At 39.7% G+C, this 18,101-nt stretch overlaps 1 protein-coding gene across 4 annotated transcripts in view; it reads left to right on the top strand.

Annotated features, from left to right (window-relative positions):
* LPIN2 (lipin 2) overlaps positions 1-18,101 on the top strand; it is a 95,874-nt gene that overhangs the window by 68,087 nt on the left and 9,686 nt on the right. For all 4 annotated transcript variants that reach the window (XM_012746152.3, XM_012746155.3, XM_012746151.3 and 1 more), the window contains 8 exons: positions 4,466-4,573; positions 5,058-5,181; positions 6,371-6,716; positions 9,617-9,716; positions 13,490-13,677; positions 15,591-15,684; positions 16,090-16,159; positions 16,933-17,022. In XM_012746152.3, coding sequence (XP_012601606.1) covers positions 4,466-4,573; positions 5,058-5,181; positions 6,371-6,716; positions 9,617-9,716; positions 13,490-13,677; positions 15,591-15,684; positions 16,090-16,159; positions 16,933-17,022 — 1,120 coding nt within the window. The remainder of the gene's footprint in view (positions 1-4,465; positions 4,574-5,057; positions 5,182-6,370; positions 6,717-9,616; positions 9,717-13,489; positions 13,678-15,590; positions 15,685-16,089; positions 16,160-16,932; positions 17,023-18,101) is intronic.

The raw sequence follows: 18,101 nt of genomic DNA, 5'->3' as shown, positions 1-18,101 counted from the left end.
TTGGACGCCCTTAATTCCGCTCTCTTCTCTGATTGCTGTAGCCAGGACTTCCAGCACTATGTTGAACAGAAGTGGAAATAGTGGGCAACCTTGTCTTGTTCCAGTTCTGAGTGGGAATGCTTTCAATTTTTCCCCATTCAGTATGATATTGGCTGTGAGTTTGTCATATATGGCTTGTATCATTTTTAGGTAAACCCCATCTATGCCTATTTTGTTGAGCGTTTTTATCATAAAGGGTGTTGAATTTTGTCAAATGCTTTTTCTGCGTCTATTGAGAAGATCATATGGTCTTTGTTTTTGCTTCTGTTTATGTGGTGAATTACATTTATAGATTTGCGCATGTTAAACCATCCCTGCATCCCTGGGATGAAGCCCACTTGGTTGTGATGGATTATTTTTTTGGCAAGCACCTGGATTCAATTGGCTAGGATGTTGTTGAGAATTTTTGCATCTATATTCATAAGGGATATTGGTCTATAGCTTTCTTTGAGCCTAGAGAGGCTGTGTGTTTCTAAGAAATTTCCATTTCCTCCACATTTTCCAGTTTGTGTGCCTAGAGGTTTTTGTAGTATTCATGAATTATATCCTGTGTCTCTGTGACATCCATTGTAATTTCTCCTTTATTGTTCCTGATGGAGCTTATTAGAGATTTTTCTTTTCTGCTTTTTTTCGTTAGTCTAGCCAAAGGTGTGTCAATTTTGTTTATTTTTTCAAAGAACCAACTTTTTGTTTTGTTAATCTTCTGTATGGTTTCCCTGTTGTCAATTTCATTTAGTTCTGATTTGCTCTTAATGATTTCACTTCTGCTGGGTTGGTCTGTTCTTCTTTTTCCAGCTCTTTGAGATGATTCATTAGGTTGTCTATTTGTGATCTTTTCGACTTTTGGATATAGGCATTTATGGAAATAAACTTTCCTCTTAGGACTGCTTTAGCTGTGTCCCACAGGTTTTGGTAACTTGTGTCACCTTTGTCATTTAGTTCAAAGAATCTTTTGATTTCCATCTTGATTTCCTCGTTTATGAAGTGCTCATTCAGCAGAAGGTTGTTTAGTTTCCATGACATTGTGTAGAAATAAGGACTCCTGTTAGGATCAGTTTCTACATTTATTCCATGTGGTCTGAAAAGATACATGGTATAATTTCTATTTTTTTTTAAATTGTTTGAGACGTGCTTTGTGTCTTAGGATATAGTCAATCTTTGAGAATGACCCATGAGCTGATGAGAAGAACGTATATTCAGTGGTTTTGGGGTGGAATGTCCTGTAAATGTCAGTCAGGCCCATTTGTTCTAGAGTTCTGTTTAAGTCCATTATTTCTTTGTTGATTTTGTTTGGAGGATCTGTCCTGTGCTGTCAGTGGGTTGTTAAAGTCTCCGACTATTATGGTGTTGTTGTTTATCCATTTGTTTAGATCAAGTAGAGTTTGCTTTATAAATCTGGGTGCACCAAGGTTGGGTGCATATATATTTAGAATTTTATGTCTTCTTGTTGAACTGTACCCTTCACCATTATATAGTGACCTTCTTTGTCTTTTATTACTTTTGTTGATTTAAAAACTAAGTTATCTGTAATCAGCACTGCCACACCCGCTGTCTTTTGGCTTCCATTTGCTTGAAATATAGTTCTCCACCCCTTTACCTTTAGTCTAACTGCATCCTTGCAGGTTAGATGTGTTTCCTGAAGGCAGCAGACACTTGGCTTGTATTTTTTTATCCATTTGGCCAGCCTAGTCTCTTGAGTGGGGAGTTCAAGCCATTCTCATTTACTGAGATAACTGATCTCAGTTATTTGAATGGGGCAGATTTCTATTCATTTTGTTGGGTTGAACTTTGTTGCTTTGTTTTCTGTCCTGAGCCATCATGGTTTCTGGGCTTTGATCTTTAGCTTTTGAATAGATTTACATTTGTGAGTGTTTATTGTGCTAATCCGTGGGTAACACTGTTTTGAGTACTTCTTGAAGGGCTGGTCTTGGTGAATTCCCTCAGTCTTTGCTTATCTGAGAATGTTTTGGTTTCTCCTTTATATACAAAACTTAGTTTTGCAGGGTACACGATTCTAGGCTGGGCATTATTCTGTATCAGAAGAGTGAGAATTGGGGCCCCAGTCTCTCCTTGCTTGTAAAGTTTCAGTAGAGAAATCTGGCGTTATTTGGATTGGCTTTCCTTTGTAAACAAGAAACTTGTTTCTTTTGTCTTACAGATCGTAGAAGGGCCTCTTTAGTTGATATTTTGGTCAGTCTGATGACTGCGTGTCGTGACGTCTTCCTGTTTGTATTGAATTTCCCAGGGGTCCTCTGAGCTTCTTGAACTTATATATGGAGATTTTTACCAAGGCCTGGGAAATTTCCCTGTATTATATCTTCTAATAGCTTATCCAACCCTTGAGTGTTTTCTTCTTCCTCTTCTGGTAGCCATATGACCCTCACATTAGGTTTCTTCGCATAATCCCACATCTCTTGTAGGCTTTGCTCTTTTCTCTTGTTTCTCTGCTCTATCCCAGTGGCTGATTTATTTAATTGGAAGATGTTATCTTCAATCTTTGAGATTCTTTCTTCTGTTTGATCTACCCTGTTCCTGAGGCTTTCCACTATGTTTTGTAGTTCCCTGAATTGATTCTTCATTTCCAGGAGTTCAGTTAGACTTTCTTCATTGTTTCAATTTCTTTAGTGAATTTTTGTTCCAGGTCCTGGAGTCTTTTTGTGTTTTCTTTGTGTTGATTATCCAGTTCTTGCAACTCGTTGAATTTTCTTACGATCCATGCTCGAAATTCTTCTTCTGTCATTTTAGTGGTCTGATTTTGGTTGGTGTCCATTTCTAAGGGGGTGGTGTTCCTCTTTGGAGGTGTGTTTTCCATTTAAGTTTTCATATTTCCAGAGTTCCTTCACTGATTTCTTCCTATCTCAATCAGTTGTTGCTTCTTGCCTTTAGGTTTTCGTTTGAGTAATGACACACCCTGTTTAGTCTCTGAGCCAGTAGGTGGTGTTTGTGGGTGAGATTCGACCACATCCTGCATGTTGAGTCAGTAGGTGCTGTGAAAAGGGTGTACAGAATGTCCTCCCTCTCAGTAGGTGGCACTTGCTCAGAGGAGCAGGCTACACTGTTGTTTTTGTATCCTGTAACCAGGTCTTGTTCCTCTGGAGAGGCACTCTAGTGCCTCAGGTGGTGGGTGGGGCCCTAGGACTTCCAGATGTGTCCTTATTCTCCCCTTAGTGAGGGCTGGTCTGGGAGTGAGTCTGGGCAGAGCTGGGTTGGGTAAGCTTTCCCTTAGGCACCACAAATGCTATTAGCAAGGGTCAAAGTTCTGTTCTCTACTTCTGGGAAAAGCTGTCAGGGAGGGGCTGGAATGGCCCCGCTCAGCCAGAAAGTCTACGTGTGGTGGTGGGGCTGTCTGAGACCTGCAGTCTGGAGCAGGCCTCACTCCTTTCCACCCTCCCCAACTCCGCAGCTTCTCCTTGGCCTCTGCCAGCAGGCCAGACCACACATCACCGGGTGGATGCCTGGGCTGGGCACATAGCCCCCCTTGGGAGGCGGGTTTCCCTCAAGCACACTAATCTGCCCTTAAAGGCTCACATACCTCAGTAGGCTGTTCTGGGCCCCGGAATTCAATCCCTGATCCCACCAGGGAGAGGAGTCTCAGTCCTAATTCACTTACGGGATTCTAAGCTGAGTCAACGTCTCTCAGCCTCAGGGTCTGCCCCGGTCTCCTGGAGTCACTGGACCAGCAGCACCTGGGAGGGATGGCGGGTAGGGAGCTCACAGTCTGAGTACCCTTCAGTCAGCTGAAGGGCCCCAAAAGGGAAGCTCCCGTTCCCTGGCGATGCCTCAGGCTGGTGGCTATATTGTCTCTCTCTACCACCACGGATAGGGTCGGGGGAGGGGAAAGTGTAGCAGTATGGCACCTGCTGTGCGGCTCGGGTCTGTGCACACAGAGGTGCCATGAGGGAGTTGGGAGCCTGGTGCCACATCCACTACAGGCTTACCGCTCACTGGCAGTGGCTGTCTCTGGGCTGGTGGCCACAGATCTCTCCACCCCATGGGGAGCCCACCAGCAGTCTGAGATGCAAGGGAGGGGAAAGTTAACCACTCCACCTGTGCTTGCCCCTGGTCTCCAGGCTACTCGGGAGGTGTCTGCTTCCAGTTCTCCTCCACAACCTCTTCCCATGGAGTCTCCCGTAGTCTCCAGTACCCCTCCTTCCGATCCTCGGCCAATGTATGCTCGTCTGCTTGCTTCTTTCTTCTAGAAACTGTCTTTTTTGTAGAGACACTCTGTCTGGCGGTGTTTCTTGTCCGCCATCTTGCTCCAGTCCCCTACCCCTCCCCCCGTCATATTTTCCTTTTAAAAGGGTTATTAATCATTTGGATCTCTTTATTTTTATTGTTTATGCAACATGTCAATAGATTCGGGGGATATTCCAAAGCTGAGAAAAATGTCATTGTTCCTGACTTTCTTTGGTTTTTCCTTTCACAGAGGATCTTCAAATGCTTCCTTAAAGGAAGAAGAATATAAGGAGCCTTTGCTCTTTCATTCCGGAGATCACTACCCCTTATCTGATGGAGATTGGTCTCCTTTAGAAAAGTAAGTGTCTTTGAAATTTCTCAGTTTCTTAAAGAGGAAGGAGGATATATTAACTTGTTTTTATGTTATTTGACAGTAATGCCTATTTTCCATTTCTTTCTCATAGCAGAGTCACTGAATGTTTACTTTCACATAAATATGAACCTTTTCTCTCAATAATTATTTTGTTCCTAAACTTGATCCAACTTACTATAATAGTGTTGGCTTGTTATAGATCTGCATAATCAGTATAGAGTTTGGCCATCTACAATTCTTAAATTCTAATCTTTTAGTGTCAACTATAGACTGTAACTGAAAAATACAGTGAAAAAAATGTGTGGTCAGTAATGTTTATTCTGCAACAAATCTTCAGGTGTTAGTTATGTTAATTTACCTGTCTTGATATATTTCTTTTTCTTACATTTCTTTTAATTTGTCAAGCTGAGCAAGGCTGAAGGTTTCCTGACTCCCAGGTCATCACATGTCTTTGTTGTTGTGTTTGCAGCACCTATTCCCAGGCAGCATGTCCTAAGAGTGATTCAGAGCTGGAGGTTAAACCCACCGAGAGCCTGCTCAGATCGGAGTCTCACATGGAGTGGACGTGGGGCGGGTTCCCAGAGTCCACCAAGGTACTAGGGTGTACTTACCTGTAGACTGTGTCTGATTAGACTTACGAAAAGTCCCTCTGCCCACAAGTAAAGGAGGCAATTTCTCACTGATCTCTTTTTAATATAAATGATGGTAGTGCCCTCATGTGGTCATAAAAGTAAATCCAAAATTAACATTTTTCATGTTTGGAGTATATGTTTGTAGCAGAAGGAATCAAGCAGTATTTTGTGTTTCTATGTAGTGAATAATAATATTGATAATATAAGGAAATTTTAAAAGGCACCTTAAACTAAAATTTCTACACTGAAATTTTGAATAGGAAATCGATTATTAAGGTTTTTTTGGAGGGGGGGCAGTGGTGGTAGCTCATGCCTATAATCCTAGCACTCTGGGAGACTGAGGCAGGAGGGTTACTTGAGGGTCAGGAGTTTGAGACCAGCCTGCCTGAGCAAGAGTGACCCCCCCCCATCTCTACAAAAAACAGAAAAAAAGTAACCAGGCATGGTGGCACACGCCTGTAGTACCAGTTACTTGGGACGTTGAGGTAGGAGGATCACTTGAGCCCAGGAGTTTGAGGTTGCAGTGACCTGTGATGGCACACTGCACTCCCCCAGAATGACAGAACAAGATTCCATCTCAAAAGAAAAAGATATTTTTTTTAGCCAATTCATAATGAAGGGAAAAAGAACTGAGGAAATACATTTCTTGAAAGAGAAAATGTTTCGATCCTCTATTGAATTTAGTTTTATTTAAAAGATACACATTTTGCTTCTATCTGTGATTGACTATACACTTAACTTCCCACTTCTACATTTTTTAATTCGCCTTTGAAGGATACCCACTTCTATGATATGTTTTAACAGAGCCTTGAGGTGGTCCAAGCAGAGCTAAATTTTCATTCAGTTTTCTCTCTCAAAATGAATATTCTCTACCTCTTAGTATCTGAAAATTGTCATTATTTCCTTACAGTCTTCTCCAGTGTTTAACTTTTCATAGTAGAAGAGTTAATATAACTTTTATAAATACCATGATACTGAACAAAACACAATTGTTTTTTTCCCCACTTCATTATGAAATATTTCACACATACAAAATAATATATTTAATGAATAAGATAAGTTATAAATAAAATGAAAACATTTACCAGCTTAAGAAATATAACAAACACCTTGAAAGTAGTTTGATTTTTAAACAATTTAACTTTTTTAGGTCAGCAAAAGAGAGCGATCTGACCATCATCCTAGGACTGCTACCATTACACCATCAGAAAATACCCATTTTCGGGTAATTCCCAGTGAGGACAACCTCATAAGTGAAGTTGAAAAGGATGCTTCCATTGAAGACACTGTCTGTACTATTGTGAAACCCAAACCCAGAGCCCTGTGTAAGCAGACGAGTGATGCTACTTCTGCTGCAGAACTCCTCCAGCCTCCTCTTGAGAATCCTCAAATTTCATCTATGTTAGATGCGGACCACGTTCCCAGCCCTCCCTCCATGGAGGCTGCCTCAGAATCCAAACCAGCAGCCAAAGTAGACTCGCCATCAAAGAAGAAAGGTAATCGTTTGTTTAATTTGGCATCAGGTACTCTAAATTTAGATGGTAAATTAATTATATCAGTGTTTCACAGATGTGTGATGGCTACCTTTAATGTTTGTATTCCTGGTCAGAACCTCTCGTACTTTCTTACGCTCACTTGTTACTGTGGCATCCCCATTGGGAAGTCCAGTTCCCGCAAGGCTATAACCTCCTCACTACTGCCTCTCAGCTATTGCTACTCAGTATGTTCTTGAGAAGCATTTATTGAGAAAATAAATAAGTTCTAATCGATTAATGAGTGAAAGTAACGGCTTTATCGAGTCATGTCAATAAAGTGAAGTGGAATCCTAAACAGAAAAAAATTGGAATAGAAAAAATATTTTCACTTGAAACTTTGTTAAGGCCAAATTAAATATTTTGCAATGATATGGGATAAAAATAAATGTACCTTAATTATTAGTATGTGTTCTCTTCTTTCACCGATTATTTCTTTCTAAACTAGGTTGGGAGAAAATAGGATCCAACTCTTGGCTCTGCAGTGCTGTCTCACTTTAAAAACACAAGTTTAATCAGAATATTTTTACTATTTAAAAATATAGAGTTAACCATTTATACTTGGTACGGTGAAAGCTAGAACACATATATTCTCTGAACACTGGCCTTGGATCCTACTTTTAGGGAAGTGTGAAACCTTACCTAAAGTTACACATCTTCATACTTAGCCAATCATCTGCTTTCACTTTTTTTTTGTAATTCTAACACCACAAGTTAGACAAGTTAGACTGACAATAAATATCCACTATAAGTATGGAACTTCAAGGTCACTCAAATAATTTATCTAAAATAAAAAGAGTGTCACTGTCAAGGGGTTTGTGGCCAAATCTGACCATTCAGCTGACGGGTGGCTTAACTCAGCACCTGCTCTTTCACCAAAGGCCCGTAACCATTTGTTCTGTTCTAAGACATGTTAATGCAGAAAATCTAGTTCTTCTAGGATGAGTGCTTTGTTTTAATGTAGGCAATAATGACCCCTGTTTGTAGTGCAGGAGCTGACTAGAGTCAGGGACTCTGGCTTCCACCAGTACTTTTGGCCTCCTTCTTTTTACCCCCAACTTTTTATTATGGAAAATTTTATATGTATTCTCTCCACTCACACACATACAATTTTTTTGTTTGTTTTGTTTGTTTGAGACAGTCTCACTCTAGTTAGAGTGCAGTGGCATCATAGCTCACTGTAACCTCACACTCCTGGGCTCAAGCCATCCTCCTGTCTCAGCCTCCCGGATAGCTGGGACTACAGGTGGGTGCCACCATGCCTGGGTAATTTTTTCTATTTTTAGTAGAGACAAGGGTCTCGCTCTTGCTCAGGCTGGTCTCGAACTCCTGACCTCAAGTGATCGTCCTGCCTCGGCCTCCTAGAGTGCTGGGATTACAGGCATGAGTCACTGTGCCTGACCTATGGTTTTTTACTGTTGTAAAACATTTTAAAACAAGTTATAGGCATGACATTTCACCCTTAAATATACCAGGATACCCCTTCTAAGAACAAAAACATTCTCTGCATAGCCCCAGTACCATTGTCATCTTGAAGAATCCATATTTACGTTTCCCCAAATATATAAAAATATTTTTAGCTCGTTTTTTTTTTCAAACCAAAAATCCCATCAAGGTTCATGTGTTGCACTTGATTTTTATGTTTGTTTAATCATTTTTTAAATAGCACCCTACCACCTCTCCCTCTCATACAGCCCCACTTTCCCTGGTACCCCCTCTACAGCCATGATAGTGACCTTTTAAAGAACCCAGCCACTTGGCACAGATTTCTTCATGTTCTGAATGTGGTCTGGCTATTTTTTCAAGGTGACAACTCCGTATTTTCTTAACTGGAAATTAGCTCTAAAATAGTACCATCCAATAGAAATGGAATATGGACCACATATGTAATTTTGAGTCTTAATAGCCGCTTTCTTTATTTATTTTTAAAGTGGTGGCAGGGTCTTACTACATTGCCCAGGCAGGCCTCAAACTCCTGGCCTCAAGTGGTCTTCCCGCCTCAGCCTCTCATAGTTCTGGGATTATAGTTGTGAGCCAACCATGCCTGGCTGATAGCCACACAAACGATAGATATTATAACCTTAATATGTAATCAATATAAAATATAAAAATTACTAAGGAAATATTTTACATTTTAAAAGTGGTTTTATCTATTTTTTAACACATTTTTCATAACCTTTAGACTAGCAGCAGTTTAAGTTGCTTAGTAGCTACATGTGGCCAGTGGCCACTGCAGTGGGTGGGTAGTACAGATCTAGAGGCTTAGATTTTAGTTTTTGAATAGGGGATTGCTTTATGGGTTGTGTTAGGTACTTCATATTTTATCTCATGATGACTCACTTAGTGATGCTGAATTTGGTTATTTAAGGTGCCAGATTTATTCATCTGGCAGGTGAGGAAAGGCTTTCTTTCCTTTTGTAAATACGTGGGTTAGTACTTGAGCACACCATATGAATATTCTGTTCCCTGACAACCCTCCCTTCATGGTTTGAGAGTAATGGCCTTCATTCTCAACACAGGTGTTTGTGTCAAGTTTGGTCATGTGTGTCCTTACCTATAAATATATTTTAAAAAAACTTTATTAAATCTAAGTTATTTAGGGGCTAGGGTTATTTATGTAACAGCAAATGAAAGAATGAGTAAATCGACATGTTTATTGAGCACTGAACTTCTCTTCCACTGGCATGGATGGTTGAGAACCAGTACAACTAAAAAGGTTAATTGACACTTTAAAAAATAAAATCCTATTCAAATCATGGTCAGCCTTATTGTTTGCAAACCTTTGTGTTTTTCGCAGAGTGGTCAGAAATAAAGAATAAATTCTGACCTTTGATTTTTTTTTTTTTTTTAACATGTAAAAACAGGTATTCACAAGAGAAGCCAGCACCAAGGACCTGATGATATTTACCTTGACGACCTAAAGGCTTTAGAACCTGAAGTTGCAGCTCTTTATTTCCCTAAAAGGTAGTGTGTTCCTTGTATATTAAAGGGTCAATAGCTCTGAAATATTCTAGTTACTTCTAGAGCAAAACATTTCATCTGAGGAAAATGACCAAGATGATGGTGTCCCTTAGCTATCACCTTTGTGGCTTCAGGTTTTGGAAAATTCAGAAATAGTGCATGTAGCCGGGCGTGGCTCACGCCTGTAATCCTAGCACTTTGGGAGGCCGAGGCGGGCGGATTGTTCAAGGTCAGGAGTTCGAAACCAGCCTGAGCGAGACCCCATCTCTACCAAAAATAGAAATAAATTAATTGACTAACTAAAAATATATATACAAAAAAAATTAGCCGGGCATGGTGACGCATGCCTGTAGTCCCAGCTACTCGGGAGGCTGAGGCAGTAGGATCGCTGAGCCCCGGAGATTGAGGTTGCTGTGAGCCAGGCTGACGCCACGGCACTCACTCTAGCCTGGGCAACAAAGTGAGACTCTGTCTCAAAAAAAAAAAAAAGAAAAGAAAAGAAATAGTGCATGTGTTGTTTTGACTGTTGGGATTTGAAATTAATAATGACCTATTCATGAAGACATTCTCAATACAATGAGGAGAGAAACACTATTGAACCTACATAAGGGCATATGAATTCAGATAAGCACTTTTTTATAGTCACTAATGCAAATTCCACATGATTGGGAAAGTTTTTTGGCATTTTTTTTAATGTTTACAAAGAATATCTTCACTCCTTTGGAAGAGTCTGGGATCCCAAGCCTTTTCTGAACTCAGACCTGGGTCTAGTGAGACATCCTTCCAGCAGGCCTGCATGCCCCACGTTCCCTGCAGCCCCCGCAGTTTCACATAGCCTCTCTCTTGGTCCCTCATGGTTTTCCCATTTGACTAACTTAATATGATACACTTGGACTGTCTTCCAAAGTTCATTTCCACTCTTAGGGGAGTTCCATTGTAATACTCTGGTTACAAAAAGCAACTGAACTTTTTCTCAATGGAAAGTTGACTTGAAGATACTGAATCATAGGCACACATAATTAAACACTTCTTAATGAGTTGTTGAAAAACACAATTTTTTATTTGGAATAGAAAGATGGAATTAACATAAAGATATTTAAAATATAGATATTTTTAGAAGGTTCTTAAAACTCTTATCTAGCTTTGTACCCTAAATGAGGTTCAAAATAGCTACTTCATTTGAAGTGATAAGTTGAATTTTTTGAGGTAGGAAAACTGAAACTGCTTTTCTTTTTAACAGTAGGAAAGTTAAAGTATAAACTGTCATAGAATTGTCACTTTTTACATATTTTCTAAACCTTAATTTTTTTTTTTTAATTTTTTTAACTTTTAATTTTTTTTTTTGAGACAGAGTCTTACTCTGTCGCCCTGGGTAGAGTGCAGTGATCGTAGCTCACTGCAGCCTCCAACTCCTGAGCTTAAGTGATCCTCTTGCCTCAGCCTCCCAAGTAGCTGGGACTACAGGCATGTGCCATACCTGGCTAATTGTTCTGTTTTTAATAGAAACAGGGTTTTGTTCTCACCCAGGCTGGTGTTGAACTCCTGAACTCAAACTATCTTCCCGTTTCGGCCTCCCTGAGTGCTAGGATTACAGGTGTGAGCCACTGCGCCTAGCTCTTAATTGTTTATTTACATTGGTATTGCTTAGGAAACTATGATGTCTGAGTTTCCCTTGTTAGAAATAGAGTAACTAATGCAATAAGACTTTTATACATTCTACTATAATTTAAATGTTTAGGGTCACTGTCTATCCACTAAGCTTCTTACCTCATGAATTATTTCTTGAAACATTTCATAAGTACTTAAAAGTAGTGAGATGGTTTTAATGCCTATAAGCATTTGTTTTGTCAGGATCATTATCATCTTTAATACTAAATATCCAGTGTTTGTAATTATAGCTAAACCTTGATATAAATCACATCACTCTTGTGGATTTGGTGACATGTTGAGTTAGATGTGCTACTAAGGAGATATTTTGCATTGTAAAAGTGGTTTTATCCATTTTTTAACACATTTTTCATACCTTTGGCAGCAGTTTAAGTTGCTCAGTAGCTACATGTGGCTGGTGGCCACTACTGTGGGTAGGTAGTACAGATCAGATGTGCATAGATGTTGTTATTTGGTTAGGGTAGCACTGACTAGCTCCTGTAACTGATGTAGATCTCATTGGCTTACCACAGTAGAAGTCTGTTTTTTGTTCATGTGGTTACATTCAGTGTTGGGTTTGGGTGGAGGCCTTGCACATAGGGGTGCAGGAACACAGGCTCCTTCCATCTGGAGGCTCCACCATGCCCTTAAGGGCCTAGAGTCCAAGTTTTGCAGGTGACAGGCAGAGAAAGGAAGGAGCATCACACAGGAGATGGCCCCCTGGGGAAGGAGCCACACAGGCCTTCTGTCCATGTGGACAGCTCAGTCATGTGGTCACACCTAACTGCAAGGGGCACCCTTGCCATATACCCCATGAAAAGACTTGGGTGTTGTGAATACATGGCAGTTTTCCGACTCTGTTTTACCCAAGGGTTGGCCTGGCCCCTCCATTCCCAGCCTCACAATAAGTTTTGCTGCTTTACCATTTGCAGTGAGAGAATATTCTATCTATCTTATTATTCTCAATTTTGTGGTGTGAATGTGCATTGCTATTAAGATAAAAAATTTCCAAAAACCTAAGTCTTTGGTTGGTTCAAATACAAAACAGTATTTTAATAGCTTTTCAAACTGCCTTCTATTTACAATGTATCTGTACCCTGCTGCCACCTACTGCTCAAAGTTGAGATTTTTTTTTCAAAAGATCCAGTAACTTCACTGGATCTCATATTATTTTTTTAAATCAAACATTAAAAATGCTAGCTTTTTAAATAAAATAAATGAATTTGAAAATTCTAGAAAAATGTCTCAAATGTGACATTAAATACCTATTCAAAGGTGTACAGTAGTAAACATTCGTGACTAAGATAGAGACTTAAGGTGCCATTTCCTTGTTCATTTTCTCTCAAATTTATTCTCCATTACAAGAGGTTTCCCATAATCACCTGAAACCTGGTTTCTGTGCCTTACCATCTAGAAAAATGAAAATATTAAATAACATCATCTTTGGTTTTGCCCCTCACCTATAAGAACTCCTGTAAGAACAGTTTACTTCCAGTTTATTTCTTAATACCTTTCTTTTTCTAGATGAGTCTGGACTCCCAAGAATTTTCTCATGCTTAATTTCTCTTTTGTTTTGCCTTTCCCCCACTTCCCCTGCCTTAATTTCTGCTTCCTTTTTTGTGAGACAATAGATGAACTTTAAAAAGCCTTTTTTAAAAAAAAAATATATATAGCCATGGACTACATTAATTTTCTACAGGATGTATATTAGTACCACAGCTTTTTCTAGGAAGTTAGGATCAAAAGGTTTCCAAACATCAGATTTTCTTAATCACCCTGTCATTTTCATCAAGGAAATGTAAATAAATACTTACAACTCTTTTACTCCTTTAATTAAAATCAGACAAGCCATAGTTGAAATGTTTGCATTATGGTGAATGACTGTAGTGATTCTGTAACATACTTAGTATATTCACAGTTAATTCCTCAGTAGCACTATGTTAGGTTGTCTTGAATGTCTTTTATGATACGATTTAAAACCCTACCTAAAAAAGCTTTGTCTGACTGTGTCCATCTGCCCCTTTTTGTAGGGGTATGTTATTTGGTTTGAGCTCCCATGGAGCTATGCAGTAAGCTAGAAGTATAAGAAGTTGTAATAAATCGTTTTCTTCCCCATCTGCTGTCCACAGTGAATCGGACCCCAGCTCCAGGCAGTGGCCCGAGTCCGACACACTCTCTGGCTCCCAGTCCCCACAGTCTGTGGGAAGTGCAGCTGCTGATAGCGGCACCGAGTGCCTCTCAGATTCTGCTATGGACTTGCCTGACGTCACCCTCTCCCTGTGTGGAGGCCTCAGTGAGAATGGAGAAATTTCTAAAGGTGCGCTGGGTGGTCATGCTCTTCCTTCACTTCAGAGAGCAGCCTGGTCATCACTGGATTAAAACCTGCCATTTAGCTCTTTGGGGTGTTTAAATTGTTTAGTGATCTTGTTCAAGTAACAGGTATTTTTCTATAATGTCAGACCCTTAGACCGTCATTTGAAGAACCTCTTCTGGTGTGGCTTTCTTGAGAGAGTGTGCCTAAAAGGGTCTGATTTCGAGCTAAGAGGTTGATAGTTCTCAGGCTGCCCTGTTTGCTGAGTGGCCAGGGTCCAGTCACACTGTGTCAATTTTCTCACCTGTAAAGTTAGTGAAATAGTTGTGGGACTGGGGTCCAGCTGCCCTCCCGGAAGCACTGGGCCTTAGATGTGAGTGTAGGGCCCTGAAGTTAGAGAAAATTGTCATTCACAGAAATGGTCTTTCTGGCAAAAAGTGGAAGGATTACTTTCTGTATCAGTCTCGAGAATTGGCCCACAAGAGTAAAACTTGCTCAAGAGTAAGGAAGGAGGGTGGGGCCGAGCAGCTCTGTGTGTGTGTGTGTCTGTCTGTCTGTCTGTCTTTAATGCTTCAGCCTTTGTGATTTTACCTTCCTCTTTCAACTAAACTCGTTAGTATCTTCTCAGTTTGGCTGGTGGCCCCTGATTGATTTTCCTCTAAGGAGAGATTTTCTTTCCATGACTAGCATCATCATTTGTCTTCCTCCTCAGAGGAACTCGAAGGTGTGATGCGGCATACTGGGTGCCTAGACACTTAAAACTGTGTTTCCTGAAGTTTTTCTGTTCTAGGATCACAGGATACTTATTATCCCTCTGTCTTCTCCATTTCTTCATTGTTTATTTGCTTTATATTTTACAAGAAATTAAGAGTATGGTATGGTTCCTCATAAGGACAAAATTAAATAGATCACATTCTTTTTATAATCCTCATAAAGCCTCCATTAACAATAAAAGCTATATGGGAAGGGATGGAAAATATAAAGTTTACGCTTTTATTTTAAATATTGGTATCTTAGTCTGGTAGAGTTTGTTATTGAAAGAGGCAGAAATGGCAAGCAAAAGTAAATAATGATACATTATCTGGAGGAACAATCCAAGTGAGAAATTTCTCTGTTGGCTTGGATCTCTTAGAGTACAGGTTTAGGAATGGGGTATAACACCCATGTAAATTCTCATTCACTCAGTAAGAACTTGGGATTTATTTCTTGACAGACTCTGAGCTACATTCTGGGTTTATTTTTTTTATTCTCCAAGAAATTGTAAGACGTTTTGTTTTTTTTCTAATATAGCATGCCCTTAAAGCTGTAAGACCCCCATGAATATTCCCCAGTTATACAGTTACCTGCCAGTAAAGTTCCTCCGTCAGATGAGAATGGAACTTGGAGTTTTCATTAGTTCTGTGTCTATGTGTCTGTCTATCTTCCCTTTCCTCTCTGGGCACATATATAACCTATTTTTCTAAAAGTGTCTGGGTATCCCTTTCTCCTGCTTGTTTGTGTATTTGTTTTAATTGGGGGAAAGTGGTGAAAGAGGGGGAGAATAGAAAAGTATTTTGGGGGGGAGGGGAGAAAGGGCATTTATTGAAACCTTAAAATCTGTACCCCCATAATATGCTGAAATTTAAAAAATAAATAAATAAAAGCACACTTGTATTACTAAGGCTGAGTCATACTATAACATATATTTTGAAAGAGATCTTGTTATTAATAAAATATGGAATTTTTTCTATTAACAAAAAAAAGAAAAGTATTTTTTCTTGTTGTGGAAAAAAAATCTGATATTTTGCTTTTGATGGATATAGAAAAGTTTTGTTTGTTTTTTTTTTTAAAAAAAGGATTTCTTTGGCCCACCATTTCTCCTCATATGGGGATTTGTGTAATCTCTAACCAAATTGATATTACTATATTATATGTTGCAGAAAAATTCATGGAGCATATCATTACTTACCACGAATTTGCAGAAAACCCTGGACTCATAGACAATCCCAACCTTGTAATACGGATATATAATCGGTAAATTCCTCTTGGCTTTCATAATTCTTAAATACTTTTGCAGTTTTTTTTACAAGTGCTATTTTTAATTGTTGCAGTTTTCCTTGCTATAAAATTTGTCATCTCATGTAAATGAGCTAGTAAGCAGTGACTCTGAAGTGAAAATGAAGCCTCAACTTTATTTTTAAATGAGTCATTGAAATGTTATTATTCTGTTTGATAGATTTTACTCCTCTGTTTGGAGAAGTTAGGCTTGAAGCAAAGATCATTCATGTGACAAAAAATTTAGCTGATCTTCTTTTTATTGAAAAGAATAAGCAATTTTATTATTTCTACTTCTCTCTTCCTTCCCCTCTCTCTCTCCCTTCCCTCTGTCTCGCTCACTTTCACCGTGTGATGGTTTTGTACAACTTCTGTTTATTGCAGTTACTATAACTGGGCTTTGGCTGCTCCCATGGTCCTCAGCTTGCAGGTATTCCAGAAGAGTTTGCCTAAGGTGAGACGACCCATCCTTTGTTGCTTTCTCCAAAGTGTCAACAGCATATAATACTTAGAAAAATTTAAAGTATTGTATATTTGTGTATGTGTATATTTCTGAACTTGGTACTATTCAAAGTCTTATTTGAATTTAATAGAAAAGATCAAAGATCCATATGTGCTCACTAAAAATATCTCATGCACAGACTCTAGGAAATTAGTTGGGCTGCCACTTTTTCCTGTCATTTTTATTAGATATTTATACCCGTTTCTGATTGTGTATAAAAGCTGAGAGGTTTTACTAATTGTACATATGGCTTCCTCTCATTAATGTGGGAAGAAGCATCAAGAAAGAGGTTGATGTGATCATCAGAAGCTTGATACTGGTGTGGTTAGGTCAGATTGTGGCTGAGACACTTCTTATGTAGAACCTCAAGATTATTTTTAATCTGTCCACCAAGAAGACCTCATCAGCCTCGTTGGTCCTCGTAACTCATGAGCACCACGTTTTCCAAAGATAGAGAAATGAGAACTGCCCACCTGCCAGCACTTAAAGTCCTACATAACGTAACTGGACCACCTGGCCTCATGCCACAGAACTGCCACGAAGCTGTGCCGCCATGAAAGCAGGGCAGTGTCCCTCTTTCAGAGATGTTACAGACTCCAGGGGAGTTTGGAGAGCATTACTCACATTCCGTAATAAGGCACTGTCCTGCAGGGCAGCAGTGGAAAATCATCAGGTGCTGTGTGGCCAGTAGATTGCCCACACTAACCCATGCTGACTGTTTGCAGGCCACAGTCGAATCCTGGGTTAAAGACAAGATGCCAAAGAAATCTGGTCGCTGGTGGTTTTGGCGTAAGAGAGAAAGCATGACCAAACAGGTAATAGACCTACAGGTAATTGTTTCTGTGGGCTGAAAGAAGTGAATCTTTGATTTATTCAAAAGACCTTAGTGCCAAGCACAAGAAAGTGGGTCATGCAGTGCTGTTTTACAATAACAACAGTTACCATTTTTGAACAATTATTGCCTACAGCTGCTTTACTAGGTCAGTGTTATCTATAGCCTTTACTATAGGTACTAGAGATATTTGAATTGCCCTTTCACAGGTAAGAGAACTTGAGCACAAAGAAGTCATGTAATTTGATGAGGTCATGTAAACAATGAGGGATGGAACTGAGGCTGGCCCTTGAGTCTGACTCCATAGCCAGTGCTCTTTCCACTTCTCTGCTTTATCTTTCAGATACATGTGAAAGGTTATTCTTTTTTTTTTCTTCATTGTTCCAGTAATATGTTTATTTTTTTCCTTTTATTTCATCATATTATGGAGGTACAAATATTGCTAGGGTTACAAACATTGCCCCTGTCCCCCCTCCCCCCATGTGTCCAATCCCCAGGTGGTGTGCACCACACACGCCATGTAAGCATACACCCCTTTCCTCCTCCTCCCTCCCGCCTGCCCACCACCTGATAAAAAGGGTTTTTTTTTCCTTTTTTGTTTGCTTGTTTTTTGTTTTGTTTTGTTTTTTGACATTTTGGTTACATTGTATATCCTTGCCTCTCCCTAAGAAGGGTTAGAGTTATGCCCTTCCCCTCTAAAATGCTCGCCACATCCCTAAGATTGGATCCCCCCCCCCCCCGAATCCCTGGTGAGCATTGCCACCATTTGAAAACTATAGTTTTAATCAGTCAGTACCAATTTGATGGCGAGTAGATGTGGGGCCCATTTTCCATGTCTTGTGTCGCCTCACTTTGGATAACGGACTTCAGCTTAATCCAGGATAGCATAAACGGTGCTAGCTCACAGTCATTTCTTAGTATTGAGTAATATTCCATTGTGAGCATATACCACATTTTAATTATCCACTCATGAATTGACGGGCACTTGGGTTGTTTCTCAAAAGGTTATTCTCCTCCTGAACAGCTCTAGGTGCAATAACCAGAAACTGCTCTAGCAAGATT

The sequence above is a fragment of the Microcebus murinus genome, chromosome 17 (genome assembly GCF_040939455.1).
Source record: "Microcebus murinus isolate Inina chromosome 17, M.murinus_Inina_mat1.0, whole genome shotgun sequence".
NCBI lineage: Eukaryota > Metazoa > Chordata > Mammalia > Primates > Cheirogaleidae > Microcebus > Microcebus murinus.
The sequence above is the reverse complement of the archived record's forward strand: the minus strand, read 5'-3'. Positions and strand labels throughout refer to the sequence as shown.